Source organism: Acomys minous, assembly GCF_964271855.1.
Source record: "Acomys minous genome assembly, chromosome: 3".
NCBI classification, from domain to species: Eukaryota; Metazoa; Chordata; class Mammalia; order Rodentia; family Muridae; genus Acomys; species Acomys minous.
In genome coordinates this window covers 20,333,455-20,354,243 of record NC_140485.1, presented here as the reverse complement: position 1 = coordinate 20,354,243, position 20,789 = coordinate 20,333,455, and the positions used below count along the sequence as shown (strand labels likewise).

The 20,789-nt window shown below is 43.9% G+C and overlaps 1 protein-coding gene across 2 annotated transcripts in view; it reads right to left on the bottom strand.

Annotated features, from left to right (window-relative positions):
- The window catches only part of ANAPC1 (anaphase promoting complex subunit 1), a 77,166-nt gene that overhangs the window by 39,584 nt on the left and 16,793 nt on the right, over positions 1 to 20,789 (bottom strand). For both annotated transcript variants that reach the window (XM_084774589.1, XM_084774590.1), the window contains exons 12-24: positions 18,993 to 19,083; positions 18,819 to 18,884; positions 17,553 to 17,687; positions 15,753 to 15,893; positions 14,594 to 14,654; positions 13,259 to 13,446; positions 9,992 to 10,066; positions 8,498 to 8,766; positions 7,163 to 7,254; positions 5,359 to 5,507; positions 1,361 to 1,439; positions 1,003 to 1,039; positions 842 to 912 (exon numbers count right to left, since the gene is read on the bottom strand). In XM_084774589.1, the coding sequence (XP_084630715.1) occupies positions 842 to 912; positions 1,003 to 1,039; positions 1,361 to 1,439; positions 5,359 to 5,507; positions 7,163 to 7,254; positions 8,498 to 8,766; positions 9,992 to 10,066; positions 13,259 to 13,446; positions 14,594 to 14,654; positions 15,753 to 15,893; positions 17,553 to 17,687; positions 18,819 to 18,884; positions 18,993 to 19,083 (1,454 nt within the window). The remainder of the gene's footprint in view (positions 1 to 841; positions 913 to 1,002; positions 1,040 to 1,360; positions 1,440 to 5,358; positions 5,508 to 7,162; positions 7,255 to 8,497; positions 8,767 to 9,991; positions 10,067 to 13,258; positions 13,447 to 14,593; positions 14,655 to 15,752; positions 15,894 to 17,552; positions 17,688 to 18,818; positions 18,885 to 18,992; positions 19,084 to 20,789) is intronic.

Sequence of the window (20,789 nt, the reverse complement as noted above, 5' to 3'; positions counted from 1 at the left end):
AAGGTACTACCTTGTACAACAGTCTCAATTTTTTTTTTGTCATAAACTCATTTGAGTAACTTTTTCCCCAGCAGGGAGCAGGGTCTCATGGCACAGCCCTAGTTGGCCTGGCACTCACTATGTGGACAAGGCTGGCGTCAAGCTCAGAGACATCTGCCAGCCCCTTCCACCTGAGTGCTGTGATTAAAGGTGTGCAACACCACTGCTGGCAGGTAGCTTTTTGCTTTTTGTTGTTGCCCAGTTTGTTTGTTTTTTTATTTTTATTTTTTTTTTAAATTAATTTATTCATATTACATCTTGATTGTTAGCCCTTCCCCTGTTTCCTCCCATTCCTCCCTCCCTCCCACTTCCCCCCTTCTCCCCTCCCCTATGTCTGTGATTGAGGGAGACTTCTTCCCCCTATGTATGCTACACTTTTAAACCCAGGAGGGAGGGCAGTTGGACTAAGAAACAATGACTTTTCCTCCCCTCTTATTAGCTGCAGCTCATCACCGTGCCTGACTCTGGCCTCTCCCATTTGAGAGAACATTCTGAAGTGCTGTCCAGGAACAGCTTCACACTTAGATGCACACCAACTAAAGTTTGCCATTCTGAGGCCAATTTGCAGAGCTGCAGCCTCCACTGATCCACAGGGAATGAAAAATTAGGATTTCTAAAGCCCTGAGCTGTAAAGGGCTGGTGTCGCAGCTACTCTTCTGCAGGACGTTTCGGAAGCACAACTTGATGAACAGTATCTGAGTCTTCAGCCTTTGCAGAAACCAAAGCCTCTCCCCTCGCCCTTCCCACTTCCGGTGAGAGCAGGAAGCAGGGCCTCATCCTGCGATGACCACGTAGCTCTTACCTACACTGGTCATCCAGACAACTAATTTTTCAGCTAGACTAGACACTGAAGCAGAATGCCGGAAAGTAAACCTACCAAGAACAAAAGAAAAGAATGTTACACACAAACACTGAATGCTGCTTCCGATTTTAAACATAAAAGCACAGTCTGAAACAAATTACCTGTTTTCCTCTTGTTCTGCTTGTGGCTTTTGGGGGGCTAAAAGGCAACAAATGAAAACTTTATTTTGATAGACATCCTGGTAAGAAAAGCAAGAATTCATTAACAAAAAACTCATTAAAAATAATAAAGCAAGTAGTGCTGTAGCAAGCAGGAAAGGACAGCATTTCCTTTGGACTAACAGTCTACACAGCCACATGGGCAGCAGAAGCTGAGAATGTCAGATTTTAAGTGGCCTGGTATCTGAAATGTGGCTGCAGACTGAATAGTAATAAAAGAAGCAAGATGTGGTCTCTAAGGCAGGCGCTCACAAATATTTTAGCACTCCACTGGCAGGGGCCAGACGCTGCGACAACTTACTTAAGGTCACTCTGGATAAGTACTGGGCGTCTTCATCGGCAATGCAGCTCTCATCACCCAGGATGTAGAGCGCGACACTCTGCGGGGAGAAAAGGAACCTGTTACTTCTTTGTTTACTTTTCATTTCCAGTTGTTTTGGTTATTGATGTTTGTGAAGCAGGGTATCATATAGCCCAGGGTGGCCTCAAACTCCCCATGCATCTGAGGCTAGCCTTGAACTACAGAGCCCCCTGCCTCTGACTCCCTAGGGCTGGGATTACGGGAAAGCCCCCACACCCAGATGAACCTGCTCTTATCAAACCACGGAAGTAAATGAAGAAAGGGAAACGTAACGTGGCAAGACTCACAGTTCAGATGTGCAGCACTGAATCTGGACAAATGCCATACAACCTGTGACTACTATCATGTCCAACACAGAAAAGCTGCATCACCCCTCAAATACCCCTCATGCTGTCAGCAACCCCTCTACACAAATGGTAGAAATAACTCGTCTGTTCTCCTGCCTGCTAGCTCATCTGTCCTACGTGATGTAAACGGGGTCACACAGCACAGAGCCTTCCTAGGTCCATTTTTCAACACAGCGCAGACATAAGACTCAGCTTTCTTATGCTACAATCAGTAGTTTGGTCCTCTCTACTGCTGGGTAGTATCTGTTACAGAGATGTACCGGCTTAGTACATCCGCTCAAGAATTGATGAACATGGGCTGGAGAGGTGATTCAGTGATTAAGGGAGCTGGTTGCTCTTCCACAGGACACAGGTTCAATTCTCAGTACCACACGGTGCCTCTCAACCATCTGTCACTCCAGTTCTAGGAGAGCCAGTGTCTTCTGGCCTCCATGGGCACTGCATGCACATGGTACATAGTAGACTTGCAAGCAAAAGACCCACACAAACAAAATTAATTATTTCAATTTAATTGACAGAAACACAGGCTGTTGCCAGTTTCCATCAATGATAAGGAAACAGCTTCATGCCTTCACACTCAGGTCTTTGTGTAGCCACATAGACCTTGCTCTGGCTTATGGTAGACACATGTTAAAATTTACAAACTTTGGAGCATTCTTATATCCCCATAAGCAAAGTCAGAGTTTTGGTTGTTCTGTACCTCAGGGTTTTAATTATTGTTGTAGGTACCAAGTCACAGCCTAACAATGTCGAACAGTAGAGCTATCCAAAAGTATCTCGTGTAGCCTTTAATTTATTTAGAAATGTGTTTACTCAAAAACAGTAACAAGAAACATTACAAAAGAGTTCAAATGACATAAGATCACCCACTAGAAAATGATTTCTGTAGAGTGTGTTTGGTGTATATGTGCATGCGTGTTTCTGTTGAGTGTTCATGTGTGCGTACAGATATGTGCATGGCACAGCACACATGTGCAGGCCAGAGGACAAACTCAGATGTTGGTGCTTGTCTTCTACCTGGCTTGTGGCAGGGTCTCTTAGTGATGGGCGCTTTGGAAGAGCAGCCCAGTGATGTCAGCCACTGCGCCATCTCTTCAGCGCACCCCATGCCAGGGCTCTTACTCACTACTGTGTAAACCAGGACCTGCAAGCTTGTGGGGTTCCTCCTATCTCTGCCCCCCACTTTTCCTGTGGGCACTCTGAGAGTAGAGATATACACTACAGCATGCAGCTTTACATGGATTCTGGGCATCCAAACTAGCCATGCTTACATGGCAAACACTTCACCCACTGAGCCATCTCTCCTGCCCCAGGAGGTAATAACTCTCTAAAATATAAGACCTCTGGTCAACAAAGGTGCGTGGATAGGTGGGTGAGGGAGACACGACACACGTCTACTACACTGTTGAATTATACACACTTATTTTAAGCTGTTAACTGTCATAAACAGTCTCAAACTGTATGAACAATGAGGCTACAATATCCTTATTTATAAGTATTCCCATGAGTCACTCAAAACCCCAAAGGGCTACAGCAGTATTCTAACAGGAGGTATATAAATTAGGCAAATTCACAGAACCAACCAGACCAAGGTTAACAGAGAACAAAGGGAGGAGGAATAGAAAAGCACTGTTCAGTGGTGCACGGTCCAGGTCAGCCTGGGTTATGGGAGTACTGTCAACTCAGCACCCAGGAGGGAGGCTTCTGGGCACACTTGTAATTGTCTAGATTAAGGCTAGCCCCTGCACATGTCTGGGGGATTCTCATGATTGTGTTAACTGATGCAGTCTTCAGTGGGACCATCCCTAGGCAGAGGATCCCAGAGCACATAACTCAGAGCAGACTAAGCACGTATGCCTCAGGTCAGTGGTTTCTGCTCTTGACTGTGGAGTGTGTAACTAGCTGCTTCAGTCTCCTGCCGCCCTGGCTTCTGCGCAGTGACGGGCTGTAGCCTGGAATGTGAGCCAAACAAGCCCTTCTCCCCTAAGCTGCTTCTCAGGGGGAGATAGATGGTGGTAATGACTACATGGTGAATGAAAAAACACGACACAGAGCCACCCTTGTGTACGCACGCCTACCTGGAGCCACTGAGGACTGAGAAAGCCCTGTTTAACAAGAAGCAGACGGGAACGTAACAGAGGGGGGCAAGATGAAAGAAGATTTATAGTTTTCTAACTTTCAGAAGAGGGGCTAAAAGCAGTAGGAGTCTCTTGTATGCCTGGGAAGACCCCAATTCTGGAAAGACCCTAAGAGGCCGATACGCTCACTGGTCCAACATCAAGAAACAGAGCGTATGTGGCAAAGAACACACCTTTACCAACGCCCTGTGGTTCTATACGCAGGTCTGAGGCTCATAGTAACATTTCAAGATGAACGACAGTCCAAAAATAAAGATACTTCTTTTAAAAATATTTCAGCAGGACTCTTAATAACCATAGGTAAAAACTAATTCTAAAATAGGCAAAGGTTAAAAACTGTTAAGACAACTTCTAAACAGAGCACTAACGGAGAGAAGAATAGCACAAACTAGTTTTAAGACTTACTATGAAACCTGAGCAACCAAGACAATGCGGAGAGCACACAGATCAATGAGCTAAGAAAGCAGTTTCCCCAAAGTGCTGGAAAAAAGTGGTCACTGGACTTTTGACAGAAGCACAAATGCAAAAAAAAGTGATGGTCACATTAACAACCAGTGGTCAAAGAGCTGGACAGCCAAAGAGCTATAAAGCCTCAGTTTAAGGCACAGTTAGTCAGGGGGTAGAACTCTCCTCAGACCCCAGTAGTCTGGATGCTGAGGCAACATCACCAGTTCAAAGCCACCCTGGTCTATATAGTAAGATGCTATGTAAAGACCAAGAAAGAGAAACGCTTTCTTGGCAGAATAATGACATCAAGTGCCAAGCAGCAGACAGCAGCAGCAAATGACAGCTGGACAGTAACTCCGCAGATGGAACTCTCAAACATCACCAGAGTCACTAGGAAATATAATTTAAATGTACGGTGAGGGATGACTGCAGATCAGCCAAACTGAAGTAACACATAATGAACAGGAACTGAAGGAAACAGTCTCTTAACATAGCTGGAGGCAATGTGAAACAGCTGCTCGGGAAAATAGTCGCCCGTGCTGTAAAGCTGCGCACACGCTTGTGTACATCCATCAGTCCCAGTGTCCTCAGTCCTCTCCACAAGGAAATGAACATTTATGCTGACGTAACAGCCTGTGTGTGACCATTTAGAGTATCTGTACTTCCAATTGCTAAAACCTAGAACTAATCCACCTATCAGCTAAGACAAACTATGGGGCTACAATGCAGTGGACTGTTGGCAACAGCATCTGGTGGCACATGTGACAATTTAAAGAGGGATTTTGTAGAGAAGTACTGCAAATGTTTAATATTCCAATTGAAATGGTAATTATATAAAACTATTTATCTGCTGAAATGTTTAGAAATATATGAGGGGGAAGAGAAACATTCTGATTTTACTATAATATGTGTATGTGTACATATGAGATGTGTGCATGTGTTCAACGTAAACTAATAGAAAAATAAAACCAAGTAAGGTAAGACAGTCAATGCTGCAAATACGTACCAAGAGCACCAGCCTGCTCCTCTCGCAGACCCCAGGCAGGTAGGGATAGGGAGGCATTCCTTCTCCCTTCAGACAGGAACTCACCCACTGATAAATACTTGGTGGCTCAGAAGTGAAAAATGAAGGATGATGCATAAATCCCATCTGGCCTTTAAAAGTACATAAATGTTTATGAAGACACACCAAAACATTAAGAGAAAAAAGATCATCACAATATTTTTCCTTTCAAACTGCAAGAATTATATTTTCAATATTATCCAAAATAAATCATACTAAATAGCTGATTACATTATTCATAAATTTAAATTATTTCTATTTTACTCCATTATAAACAGAAATTTAGTAATGTTATTTACAAATATATAATGAACTAGCCAAGAGTTGGTCAAATGGCTCAGTAAAGGCACCTGCCACCAAGCCTAACAACCTGAATTCTATCCCTACATCTACATGGTAGGAGAGAAATGATTCCAGAAAGTTCTTCTCTGAACTCCACACATATGTAATGGTACATACATATACATATACACCACACATACAGAAAATATACATAACATAAAGGATTTTTGGTTTTGGTTTGGTTTGTTGTTGTTTTTTGTTTTGTTTTGTTTTTCCAAGACAGAGTTTCTCTGTGTAGCCTTGGCTGTCCTGGACTCACTTTGTAGACCAGGCTGGCCTCGAACACACAGAGATCACCCTGCCTCTGCCTCCCAGAGTGCTGAGATTATGGGTGTGTGCACAACCACGCCCAGCAAAAATAAGGTTTTTGTTTTTTAAAGATTTATTTATTATTATGTATGCAGTGCTCTGCCTGCACATACACCTACAGGCCAGAAGGGGGAACTAGATCACATTATGGATGGCTGTGAGTGACCATGTGGTTGCTGGGAATTGAACTCAGGACCTCTGGAGGAGCAGTCAGTGCCCTTATACTCTGAGCCATCTCTCCAGGCCGCAAAAGCAAGTTTTTAAAATTGTTTTTACAATTTTTTTTCTGCCTAGCTCTATAAAGATAAAAACAAAGGGACACAGAAGATTCAGCTCTGCTCTCTGAGCCTCTTCAGTTCAGGTCTGGACAGACAGTGGTGACAAGTGGGTTACATGCTGCCCAACATGGTAACGACTAGTCCTGAGGACCTAAATTTTTACTGTTAATTAAAAGCAACTAAATGTATGACCACTGACTATTAACTGGACAGCACAGACCAAGGTTAGCATCTCTGACACTAGAAGCTCTCTAAGCTTGGGAATGGGAAGTTTTGACTACACACTGAGTAAGTTATGGTGTACTAACCAGGGCGCAGAGAGGCTTGTGGAGACTGAAGCACCAGCAAAGGACCATGCCCGGACTAGACCTAAACCCCCTACACAGATGTAGCTGATGGGCAGCTCAGGCTTCATGTGGGTCCTCTAGTAAGGGGAGCAGGGGCTGTCTCTGACAAGGACTCTGTTAGCTGCTTTTTCATCACGTCCCCCTGGCGAGGCTGCCTTGCCAGGCCACAGGGGAAGAGGACAGGCTGAGTCCTGATGCTACTTGATGAGCTGGCTGGGGAGGGTGGAGAGGGGTAGGCGCCTCTTTTCTAAGGAATGGGGGGAGGGGACCTGGGAGGAGAGGATGGAAGGGGGCTACCACTAGGATGTAAAGCAAACAAATAAATTAATTTTTTAAAAAGTTATAGCTTACTTTAACTCAGAGATCAAATGCTACCAATTCAAAACTGCATGGCTAAACGTGTCCCCTGAGAGAGACACAACAAAATGCCTATCCACTGTTGAGAAGACCAGTGGTGCTGTCGACACTCACCTTGGTCAACTGTACACACTTGTCCAGTAGTTTTGACAAGAGTGGGGTAATCTCTGTAGTAATAATCCATGTAAGGCTCCAGTTTTAAGTCCCTAGAACATTAAGAACATACAGAAACAAGGGTCTTATAGCAGCCCCTTCAGCTAACAGTGCAATTTAAAAAGCTCAGTTATGGAAAGCTTTCAAACCTAGAGTATCTCCAGGTGTAGCTGGTGTCACACACCCAACCTTCTGTCTACACAAATTTCACAAAGGTCAAACTAGAGAAAGAGCACCCCCTTGCTCCTTCCTGTTGTTTACTGGCTGTGTGATCATCAGCAAGTAAGCTCCACAGACCACAGAGACGCACCACCTAACTTACTCTGAGGCTTCCTGACTGTTTTGTTTTTCACACAGAATGGTCTCCCTCAGATACAGCCATTTCCACCCGGGTCTTCCAAGCACTAGGATTACAGGCATGTGCCCCTACTCCTGACTACTACAGGGTTTGAAGAATAAATAATACATATGTGGAAAATACAGGGCATGGTGGCACACATCTGGAAATCCTAACACTGAAAGGTGGTGGCAGAAGCCTCAGAAGTTTGAGGCTGGCCATAGTTACAGGGACAGCTGCTATGTATTTCAGAAAGCCAGGATCAGGGTTTGGAAAAACTAAATTACAAAATGGCGTTTGTGATGGCAATGATCTGTCCTTAGGGAAATGGATCATCAAATAAACATGCCATGTTTTAGAAAAGTATTTCAGGATCCTCTGGATCACAGCAGTCAGAAAATGTGCTATCGTCTTAATTAAGAGGCTGAAATGCCAACTTTAACTTAGTTGTCACCGAGGGTCGCAAAGTCCAAACAACAGTAAGCATGACCAAACAAGGTGTTATACTGTGAGAGCCACCTACTCTTTGCAAGAAACCAGAGCACAGGGGCTAACGCAACACTGCCATTCTTGCCACACACAAGTGGGACAGTTTCCCCACGGCCACGCAGGACAAGCATTTGGTACTTCATCCACAGCCACATTTTCCAAGGGAAAGCACCATGTGACTGTGGGCACCATGACAGAACACAGACGCAGGGTGCAGCCAAGCAGCTTGTCAGAACAGAAAGCCCAGGCAGGCCACCGTCACCCTGTTCCTTCTCACTTTCACTGAATCTTAAGATAAAAACGAAAATTCCCAGGATGGCCGCAGGCACACACGTAAGCAGCATCAACTGTTTTGTGCTGTGGTGGCCTGAGAAGGGCAGCCTGCAGAGTGTGTCCCCTGAGGAGGCTGCTATGACCTATCACAGGGGGCAAGTCCTCCGAGGCCTCCTGCAGTTCCTGACAACCCCTACCTCGCCAACTGAACCAGGAGGTCAACGAGGGAGCAAATCCCTTCCCCCATTAGAGTGTTCAACTTGAGCTCTTCATAAACCAGGTGAAGAACAAAGAAAATGGCCGGGATGTGAGCAAAGAGCAGAGCAGAAGAATCCAGACTGAGGTTCTGCGGCACATCTTCATCTCTCGCCTTAGAAATCTCCAAAGCACTCAGACAGAGAGATCTGTTCAGAAGATGAGACTCGACATTGTCATGGTAGTCTGAATTCAGTAAGTACTCCCAGTCCTAAGAAGAAACAGAGGACAGTGATTATTTATATAATGCCTCTTGAAAATGTCACTGAAAATAACGCCAGGGATGACGGGACATGGTAATGCATGCTTTTAATGCCAGCACTCGGGAGGCAGAGGCAGGCTGGTCTCTGTGAGTTCAAGGCCAGCCGGGTTTACAGTGAGAGCTCCAGGACAACCAAGGCTACATAGAGAAAGCCGTCTAGAAAAAACAACAACAAAAACAAAACCCACAAACAAGCAAACAGCAGGAGGCTGGAGAGGTTCACCAATGCTAAGAGTACAAACTACTCTTGCAAAGGACCTGAGTGTGATTGCCAGCACCCACATTCGATGTTTCACAACCACTTGTAATTCCAACAGGGAATTCGACATCTCTGGACCCCATAGGTACCTTCACTCAAAGACAAAAACTAACTGGAAACAGCCTCATACACCTATCAACAGAAGGAATATAATAAAAATGAACACACAACAGATACTTAGACCATCATGGATGAATCAGCAATATAGTATGCTGAATGAAAGAAACTTTATATAGGCCGGGCATGGTGGCGCACTTGGGTGGCATGGGCAGGCAGATCTCTATGAGTTCGAGGCCAGCCTGGTCTACAAAGTCCAGGCAAACCTAGGCTACACAGAGAAACCCTGTCTTGAAAAGAAAGAAAGAAAGAAAGAAAGAAAGAAAGAAAGAAAGAAAGAAAGAAAGAAAGAAAGAAAGAAAAAGAAACTTTAATATACCAGAATACAGACTGTATTATTTCATTTATATCAAATTCTACAACAGGCATAACTATCACGTGGTCAAAAAATTCAAGACAGGGCTTGCTGGAGGAAAAGGGGGAAAAGAATAGTTACAAATGACACAGACAGTATGAAATGTCCTGTGCTCTGGGCCACTTCGGAATAAGCCTATTTAAGCCTAAGCCAGAGCAATGCTACATAAAAGGTAAATGCTGTCAAATAGTTTGATCAATTACCATACATACCTACAAGTCCACACTGAAATCATGCAGCAATAGTAGTTTTTATATGATTAAAGACATAAGTAAATAAATGATAGAAAACCTAACAGATTCTATCCTTCAAAATAATGTACTCAGAGGTAAAATAAAGCAAAAGATACTGGCAAACTGGCAAACTGATAGGAATACCAGACATGGAACATCAGTACAAGTCTCCACAAATCAGTAACATTAGCAAGAGATAACAATGCTTACATCATCAGATCCAGTATCAGAAGGCCTCGCTTTTTTGGGTGCAATGACTGGGGAAAGTGATCCTTCAAAGTCGAACTGAAAAGTAACCCCAAGGCAGAAGACAAAGTCATGACTTTATTACTGTTTACCAGTTCATGTTAAGAATTCAGACAATGCATACTGTAATCCCAGACCCCCTGTTCAGATCTAGCTAATAGACAGCTCGTTCTCCACTTTTGTGGGGGGAGTGGAGGACTGCCCCTGGCACGAACTCTGGTGGGGAGCTGACCAGTTCCCCTTGGTGGGGAGGCCCAGCAGCACACAGAGGAAGGGGAAGCAGGCTATGCGGATAAGACCTGCTAGGCTGTGGTCAGATGGCAGGGAAGGAGCCCCCTTCTGTCAGAGGTCTAGGGGAAGGGAGTAGGGTGGAGGAGGGAGGAAGGGTAGGAACAAAAAGATACATGTGAGGGGATAACAATCGGGATGTAATCTGAATAAATTATAATAATAATAATATCCATTCTGCTAAGTACAGAAACTGAAGAAAGTCACTAACACTCTTTTTTTCACTAGGAAGTATAGTATAAAGCTCTTCTAAGTGATCCTGGGCTAAATCGTGTAGTAAAACATTCAGCACAGTGCCTGGGCTCAGAGGTACAGTAACGGTCATTTCTTTTTCTCTCCTTCTCTGAAGATAAAAATTACATCCACACAAGAGAATACCAAAAATCACATAAGGAGTCATTACTTCTCTCTACCATGTTACAGAAATGAAAACAAAAAATTAGTAAGTCTGGACTAAAGAGAAACCGAGCACCATGAAAGTCACTGGCCACCGAGGACCACTTCATGCCACGCTTTGATCTAAAATAAAGGATGACAGAAGTTCAATGTATGGCCCATTTAATAAGTGTCAAAGTGATCTGGCCTTGAGAACTGACTTCCAAGCTGGCGAGTCCAGCAAACCTACAGTTCTACTGACTAGAGAGGCTATGGCTGGAGAGTTGCTTGACCACGGCTCAGGACTAGCTTGCACATACACTAAGATTCATCTGGATTTTGTTTTAAAGGGAATTTCTTCTCACTCTGGACCACCATGCAACATGGAAGTGCATGAGTTCAGTCCTTCCCACCAATGAAAATATGGGATGAGCTGGTTTGCTAACCACTCTGTGAGAACAGAGGCTCATGACTGTCAACAAGCTCCACTGGTTAGCTACATATTTAAAAAAGTCAAAGGAAGCTGGGCATGGTGGCACACATCTTCAATCCCAGCACTAGGGAGGCAGAGGCCGGCGAATTGATGTGATTTCAAGGCCAGCCTGATCTACAAAGTGAGTCTAGGACAGCCAAGATAACAGAGAAACCCTGTCTCGAAAAACAAAAACAAAAACAAAAAAGTCAAAGGATACATAGTCATGATTTTTAAATCTTTTTGCTCTTTCTCTATGTGATTAAGCAGGAGGAGGCAACCACTGTGCCACAATCACTTAGAATAAAAGTCAGCTCTGCTCTCACTGGAAAACTTTTCTTAAGTACACTACATTCAACAGACCAAACTCAGTACTGAGGGCACTCACTGCAGTAACTGTTCACTGAGCACACCTAAGCCATGCGCCACAGGACAGTGAACAAAGCTGAGCAGAACTCCTTGCTCCCTACACCTTCCACTCCAGTAGAGGAGGGAAGGACACAGGAAGTAAACTATACTTAACAGATGTGCTGACAGGCAAACAGAGAGAAGGACACAGGCACGTGTAACAGACACGGCAAGCGGTGCTGCAGTGAAGCCTATAGGCCAAGCATGCCTTGTCAGAAGGAAGCATTTTCTGTAAAGGAAGCAAGTGCAGATGCCTGAGTGTAGACCACACTTGGAAAGCTTGGGGGACAGAAGAGAGGGCCAGTCAGGGTGGCCGGCAAAGATGACAAGGGGGTGGGCTCACAGGACACAGTGCAAGTCCATGGCTTATATCCCGAAGCAGTGAGGACTGACTAAAGTGACCTGACTTTATCAGGCTACTGAGCTGAGAAGGGAGCAAACACAAGCGAAAGGCTCCAAATAGCTACTCAAGGCCTCACTATACTTTATTCCTGGTTGACGAGTGAGAGCCTGGGAAAAGACAAGCATCCCCACTTATACAGAAATAAGATGCTACTACCCCCACCCTGCAAAGGGTCACGACATCACAACCAATCAATGTGGTAATGGGCACTTCTAAACAAAGCTTGCAAGAATGTTGACTGGGCACCCCTTCCAAATGTTATCCGGCTTGATCTCTTAAAGATTTGTTTCTTGAGAAATAACTAGACACATGATTAATAACTTATGTATAAAAAAAACCACTGGCAAATTACTCAACATAAAATAACTTTTCCAATAAGGCCCAAATACTAGCTATTTGTTTAGATAAGATAAGATGGAAGGTTTTATGTAAAAGGCACCATTAAAAATGTCTATAGCAGCTGTTCCAAGGAGTAGGGGATAACTGCCTGCTTCTTCCTCCATTTTCCAAATCTACCTCAGTGAGAAGATACACTGTCGTAATGAAGAAGAAAAATCTTTTTTTTTTTTTTTTTTTTTTTTAGTGGAACTACTAGCACCAGGCCAAAATACACAGGCGAGTACATCTGAGTTTTGGGGACAAAGGCTAAGCATCTCCTACACTGACTTCTTCACTGTTCCAAGCATAGCAATCTGGAGAGTGGTCTCCAACAGAGCACACACCCACACTGAAGGCATTCTGCTGCTGTCGTTCTAGATCATCACCTATGGGGTCTGCGGGGTGGGGGGTGGGGGGGAACGGGAGAAAGCCTCAGAGTCTGAGGGTAGCACACAGCTGACAGCACCAACGGTGTCCTCAGACTGAAGCACTTCAAATGAGCAAAGTGCCTGTCTGTGAGAGTTCCGATTCACCTACCAACGAAACCCAGAGCACTACTTTATAGTCATTTGACAAAGATGAACTGAGAAAAGGTCAAAATCAGGCTTTAGTAACACACGACTGCAATCCCAACCCCTGGAAGAGTCAGGAAGGTGGTGACCAAGAGCAGGCTGAGCTATATACACAGCAGGACCTTGACTTTAAAAAGAGAGAAAAGGTACAATGTGCTTTAACACATTATAAAGACTCAACCCCTATGAGTATTTGTCTCATGATGTATGAGTACAGAAAGCCGGAGTAAGATTCCAACACCAGGAACAAGGCACAGCTATTACTAAGTCTGTCTGCTAGGTCCCTCGAGTGTTGCATTCAGAACAGAACAGATGAAGAAACCAACCGTACTTACGCTTCGGGTCCATGCTAAGCGGTCTGTGTTATAACCCATCATGTTCAAGAGACAAATCACAAACAAGTTCCACTCTGAGTGATAGCTGGGTCCTCCTGGGGCGCTGTGGACATTGTACCACTTGACGAGCACCTGGACTGCGACCTCCTTTGGCAGGATGAACTTAATTGCTTGCAGGCACGTTTGTACTATTAAAAGCAAACATCGATTTTAGTACGCTGTCTATGTATGTGTTTCCCTCCCCTTTTCAAATGGGAAAAGTTCAAATTGCTACTATGTCAAAGCCAGTCCCTGGAAGAATAGAGCTGTCATTAAGGAGTCAATCAGGCCCACACATTGCCTCTTCAGCATCAGTCACTTTACGCCAACTACTGAACTCAACAGGGATCACAGGCAATCCCAAGACAGCTGCCAGATGCCTAATTTTGGAATAGAAATGATGCGAGTACACCACCCACTTCACCTGAGAGAATCCTGATTACAACCACTGCTTTAACACTTAACTGTTCCCTTCCCACTCTCAAAACTGTTCTAGCTTCAATAAAGTGTACTCTATAAAAAATAGCTAATTTCTACAACAATAAATGTTCATGGAATACCAATTAAATCTTTTCGTAGACACAACATGGAACATGGGTGCTTACCAGCAGAAATGCTTACAGGACACAGCAAGATGTTTTAAATGAGTGAACATTCCTGTCAACTAAAACTGCAACTTTTAATTTCTAAAATGTCTTCCCTCACCATGCCATAAATGGGTGAGGCAAACGCTATAAAATATAGACTATTCTTATGCTGCCAAGTCACTGATGTGAACATCAGTTACAGTGGAGAGAGCCAAGAGCACTGCCTGCTGCACACAGCACGGATCTGCTGATGGGAGTCCCTCCAGAGAGTAACAGCTTTCACTTGGTTCCCTCCCCTCCACCACTGCCACTGACTCCATCTTTAGCAGCAGCCTTGCCCTCATCAGTCTGCTGTATGAGGACAAACATTGCAGAGACTAGACGCAGACAGCAACGAATCTTACAAAACCAAATAAGCAAGTGTGTTACGGCTGAAAACAAAGTACAAATAAACCAGATGTTGCAGAGGAAGCACTGCTACAAACAGCAACTGGAGGCTGCAGGGCGGCTCAGCAGTCAAGACCACGAGCTACTGCTGTAGAGAACCTGGGTTCAGTCTGCAGCTTCCACACAGCAACTCACAACCATCCACAACTCTCGTTCCAGGGGACCTGACGCCCTCCTCTGGTCTCCATGGGGACTACACACAAAAGAACAGCAACCATCACCATCAACTGTGTGGTTCATAAAACCGAAAATAATACAGTACCTAATTCCGAGGTGGCCACTTCAGGGATAGTGATCCTGACCATGGAGCCATTACTAAGTTCCTAGCAAAAGGACAAGAAAAAAACAAAATTGGGCATTCTAAGTCTTTAAAGGCTTAATAATAATAATAATTATTATTTTTTTTTTTTGCCTGTCAAAGCAATATCCAATAAAATAAATTGCTACATTTTTCAATGAGAAATGAATACTTCTAACTAAACAAGCATTTTTGCAAAATACTTTTAAATTTTTGTTTTAATGTTTTTATACAAACAAGACACCATCATTCAAAAGTGACATTCACTGAAAAGACAATGACATGACAACACGCAACTGATGGATTAAGTACGCTTGTTTTAAATAAAACTGTTAAATATTTTTATTAATTACTTGGGAATTTCATCCAATATCTTTGTATCACAGTCAGCTGCCGTTGCTCCCCCTAACTCCTCCCAGACCCTCCTACTTCCCTTCCCGCTATGTCCTGTCCTCTCCCCTTAATGACCCCTCAAGTCCAATTTGTGCTACCCATAAACCCCTGGATTTGGAGCAATTCACCAATGGGGTCGCCTAACCAGGGCCACACCCTTAAAGGAATCGGACCCTCCCTCCTCCAAGAAATCACTGACTCCCTACAGCTCCTCGGGGAGTATGGGAGTTCAGATAATAAAAACAGAATTACACACCTTTAATCCCAGCACTCGGGAGACAGAGGCAGGCAGATCACAATGAGTTCGAGGCCAGCCTGGTCTACAAAGCGGGTCTAGGACAGTCAAGGCTACACAGAGAAACCTTGTCTCGAAAAACAATCAAACAAAGAAACAAAAAAACAGAATTAAAGGAGACTAGAACAAAATGATAGTGTGTCTTATAAATTATGAGACATACAAGTGGCGAAGTAACTCAGTGGCTATAGCAATTATCCTGAAAGGCAGCAACCTGTGCTCACCCTTACAGCCCACATAAAGGAAGTCAGGAGAACACAAACTCCACGCAGCTGCCTTCTGACCACATGCACGCACACCCCACACACATGCACATCAGATAACAACAGTAAATGTTTGTAACCGTGAGGCGTCCGTTTTCATTTTCACACCTAATTTTACATCTTGCCAAACAGGAAGTGTCAGCAGCTACTCCAGCCTCTGAAGAGGACTTACCAGGGTGACTCTGTTATGAACAGGGTCTCGCACAGAGTGAATGTAAGTTCCGAGCTGCTGGAAAGTGCAATCCTCGTTGTAAAGAGAATCATTAAGTTTTGAAGAATCCCTCAGCTCTGGAACTGGGGACAGCAGAACCACCTACAGAAAGTCACAACCCAACACAGTGAGAGATTTTTTTGAGAATTAAGGAATAAAGAAGTGTATTTTTGCATATGGTTTGATGATTCTGATCATTCTCTTCCAGTCATGATGAACCTGCAGCAGGCCGCGCTCTTCACAGAAAACTACATATATACATACACGCATATATACATATATACATATGATGCCCTTCAAGTGTAGACGGCTTGTCCCTAGGCGCTCTAGCCTGGTAAGCACAGCTACCAGCCTCATTATATATGGCACCCAACAGCCTAAGGGAACAAACGCTGCTAGCAACACGCCATCACTTACACCTCTGCAGGCCTGCCACGTCACTCTCTCCCTTTGCACATGCACCATGCTCAGACCTCTGTATCTCTCTTATACTGACAGATTTCACTCAGCCTTCCTACTTTCAGCCCTAAGAGAAACCCACCTAAAACAAGTAAGGACTTGAGAAACTTCTCCCAAGCATACAATGCCAAGGGAACTGCACTCAGGACACTTTCCTTCCCTCCATCTTCGTCAAAACGCGTTGGTAGGATGGTTGATCTGCTGATCCTAGCTTTACCACTTATTTGCTAACTTTGTACCACTAAGCTCCAGGTACCTCTGCACATCTACCAAAAGTGAGGACCAAGTGTCTATAGTACAGTTGCTAGAATAAGAAAATAGCGATAAAACTTTAAAATAAGTTATTCTTACTGCCTCACCCAACACAGCACCTTCTCACTCCACAGATCTGTTGAGTCTTTGGCTCATGTGTTAGGTGATGGAGAAACAACGATCAAAAGATCTTCTAGCTGGATAAGGCACTGCATACCCGCATCATCGGGAGCTCCATCATGGCGAGTAGCCAGCATGGGCTACATGCGACCCCCAGAAAAAGCCTTTTGTACTCTCCTGTGCCCTTGCCCTGAATGGTCTTTTATTTACCCTTCTTACCCCCAGGATTCAGGCAGGAATGGCGTGCCTCAAACAGTGTACATTCCCTTCAGTGAAGGGAGAAACATTAACACCTTCTGTTCCTCACTTAGAACTCTTCTAAAATAATAATAATAATATTTTATTTTATTTTATTTTACATGGACGGGTGTGAGGATGCCAGATCCCCTGGAACTGCAGCTCAACAGTTATGAGCTGCCATGTGCTGGGAACTGAAACCAGGTCTTCTGGAAGAGCAGCCAGTTCTTAAGCACTAAGCCATCCTAACCCTAAACAATTAGGATTTTTTTTTTCTTTTCTTTCTTTCTTTTTTTTTTTTTTTTTTTTTTGAGACAGGGTTTCTCTGTGTATCCTTGGCTGTCCAGGACTCACTTTGTAGACCAGGCTGGCCTCGAACTCAAGAGATCCACCTGCCTCTGCCTCCCAGAGTGCTGGGATTAAAGGTGAAATTATGCAGATCACACATCTACTACAACCTGGGAAATTGTGAAATCGCTAGGTTAAAAAAAAGGTATAATTTTCACCTCTCCTCATCTTCAAAAAATACCTCTCATAGTACAAAGGAGGTGAACATATAGGAACCACCACTTGTACTTGAAAACATGTACCTAAACATTACCTAAAATTAAATTAACCATGCAAAGAAATAATACTTGGCCAAACTTCTTTAAATTATGATTAACATTTGAGAAGACCTAATCTGCTTCTTACCTCTTCCATTGATCCAAGTAATTTGCTGAGAGGCTTGGGAGTGCTAACACCATCAAGCGGGGTACTAGGCCGAGGCATCATGTTGGACATCGTCAGGGAAGGAGCCGGAAGTCCAGGAATAAAAACTTTCCCCACCTTGAGCAATATGAGGATAACAGGGAAGATGTCAATGAAGAGAGCCTGTCCTTAAGCTGTATGTTTAGGCACGTGAGTTAAAAGTTCTTTACATGTGTTGGTGTTCACGCTCACCGCACACAACTGAAAAGCAAAATGCACACTAACAACCTTTCAAATTCTACCAGCCAACTGTGACATCCTAGGTATAAATTCTTTTCTTTGATTCAGGAAATTTTTTGGCAAAAAAGTTGGAAAGGGATATTAATAAGTCAAAATAATATATAAAATTTCATGAAGTACATCAAGAGTCGTACTTATAATCATTTTTATATAAAAATCATTTATATAAAAAAATTCCTCAAAAATGAGGAAAAATAAACCAACTGTTCTATAGTGACTCACACGTAAGTGCAGAAGGTAACAATAAAATCAAAGGGCGGCTTATGGGAAAAGTCAGGGTAGTGTGCTGGGGCGGCAGGTGGCAGCTGCATTCAGAGAACATAATAAAGCTCCTGGCAGGCCAGGAATAAGGGGTGGGTGTGGAGGGGGTCCCCAAACCTGTGCTACTTAGTGAGACTCTGCCTTAAAAACAAATAACAATACATTAATAGAAAAATAAGAGATACTGGCAATACATTTCCTTCATTGCTCTTCAGACTAAGTATGTAGTTTTACTTATTTATTTTTGATTTCTTGAGTCATTTATATAGCTCTAGCCGTCCTAGAACTCACTCTGTAGTCCAGGCTTACCTCAAACTCACAGAGATACACCCGCCTCTGCCCCCGAAAGTGTCAGGATTACAAGTGTGAGCCACCACACCCGGCTTAAGTATGTTTTTAAATTTGACAAATGTTACAAAAGGAAGCTGCAACCAGCATACATAGCAGTGAGCACACTGAAACACGGCAACAAGGCTGGCGCTTCCCAAAGCAGCTGGGCTTCCATTCCCAAACTGGATTCCAAGACTCCCTCGCCATAATAAAGGTCCCCATTTGGTGGTGACAGGTGCATGCCAATGCATTTAACAGTGAGCCCTAGTCCGAATTACGACTGGCCTCCACAGTTAGTCTCATTTTCCACAAGTATCTTCTACCAAACAAAGCAGGAGGCCGCTCTACCACAAGCGTGAAGCACTGCTTTCAACTTACCCGCACCACGCCAGTGTACAGCACCAGGTTCCCGCTGCCTTCTAGTACCAACATGGTGTCTATCTTCTAAAGAAGAAAAAAAAAAAGGCAAATCAAAATCTCTTCTATTCTAAGTAAATTAACGTAACTTCCAGAAAACTCTCATAGAGCACAGTAGTTTCCCCATGCGCTTACCTCCACCGGTGCTGCGTCTTTCGCGTGTACGTTGGTAACAGAGCCAAAGATAAGCTGGGTCTTGTCGTTACTCTCTTGAAACTTTACACAGCTAAAAGTGAAAATAAAAATGAGGAAAAAAAAAATGAGTCTTTAGAGTGTCATGTAGGCTGGGCATGGGGGCACATTTGGGGGGCAGAGTCAAGCAGGTCTCTGAGTTCAAGACCAGCCTGGTCTACAGAGTTCCAGGATGGCCAGGGCTATACAGAGAAACTCTGTCTTAAGAGACAGAGACAGACACAGAGAGACAGAGAAACTAGTCTGTGTTCACTACTGTTGGAGAACAAGAGGACAGATAGTATGGGATGGATACAAAAAAAGCAGCAAAAGGAAAATATTCACAGTGACAAGGGTATTTTCTTGTCTTTTTAAAAATATTTACTTATTATTATGTATACAGTGCTCTGCCTGCATGTACACTTGCACACCAGAAGAGTACACAAGATCTCATTATAGATGGTTGTGATCTACCTTGTGGTTGCTGGGAATTGAACTCAGGACTTTTGGAAGAGCAGCCAGTGCTCTTAACCTCTGAGCCATCTCTCCAGCCTGACAAGGGTATTTTCTATCAACTGTTATGACTGTTACACAAAACTGCAGATATGAATACATGTAAAACAAAAGAGAGATGTGTGGGTCATACTGATACCAGTTTCCTGATTTTAGAAACATGCTATAGTTACATAAGACATTACCACTAGGAGAAAAAACTGTATGGGGCCAGGGAGCTAGAAGGCTCAGCCTAGATAAAGGCTGACAACCTGCGTGCAATCCTAGCACCATACAGTGAAGGAGAATAGATTCCTCCAACTTGCCCTCAGACCTCCACAGGACGGACGGACAGACGGACAGACGGACAGACGGACAGACGGACGAATGGACATACACGCACGCACGCACGCACAGGCACCAATAATAATTTTTAAAACCCTCAAATTTGAAAGGAATTAATGGTATAGAAGGACCTCTCTGTAATTTTGCAGCTTGCTGTAAGCTATAGTAACTTCTAAGTGAAAAGGTCAATGGGTGGACAAAACACGTGGGTAGGCACTACTGCTAGGAAAGCAAGTGCGGCTAGTGACCTTCGAGATGACCAATACCAACAGCATCAGGGAGGGGCTGGAGAGACGGCTCAGAGGTCAGGATGCCTGACTGCTCTTCCAGACAATCAGGTTTGGGTCCCAATATCCACATACTAGCTCGCAACCATTTGTAACTCCAGTTCCAGGGGATCCGAGATGCTCTTCTGCCAAGAACCTTTGTGGGGGCCCAGGCATGCACACACCAAGTACACAGGCATACATGCAGACAAAACATACATACACAGAAAATAATGATTTCTTTAAAAAGCATTAGGGAAATATAAATAGAAACCACTTGACACTTCATTAAGGTGACTACAATCAAAGATGCTAACAGCATCCAACACCATTAAGGAAAAAGAGACACAAGCCTTCACATACTGGAGGAAGAAATGCAAGGCACAGCCCTTTTGGAAATCAACTGGCCAATTTCTTGAAACGTTCAACATGAATTTACCAGTCAGTCCAACAATTCCACCACTAGATGTCCACCCAAGAAAAGCATAATTACTTATGTCACCCAAAGATACTTGCTCACAGGTTCCTGACTCACAGTGGCCAAAAAGTGAAAACAAGTAGGGGTAGTGTTGCCCAGAGGGAGGCAGAGGCAGGTGGATCTCAATTGTTCAAAGCCAACTTGGTCTACATAGAGTTTTGGGAAATGCAGGGCTACACA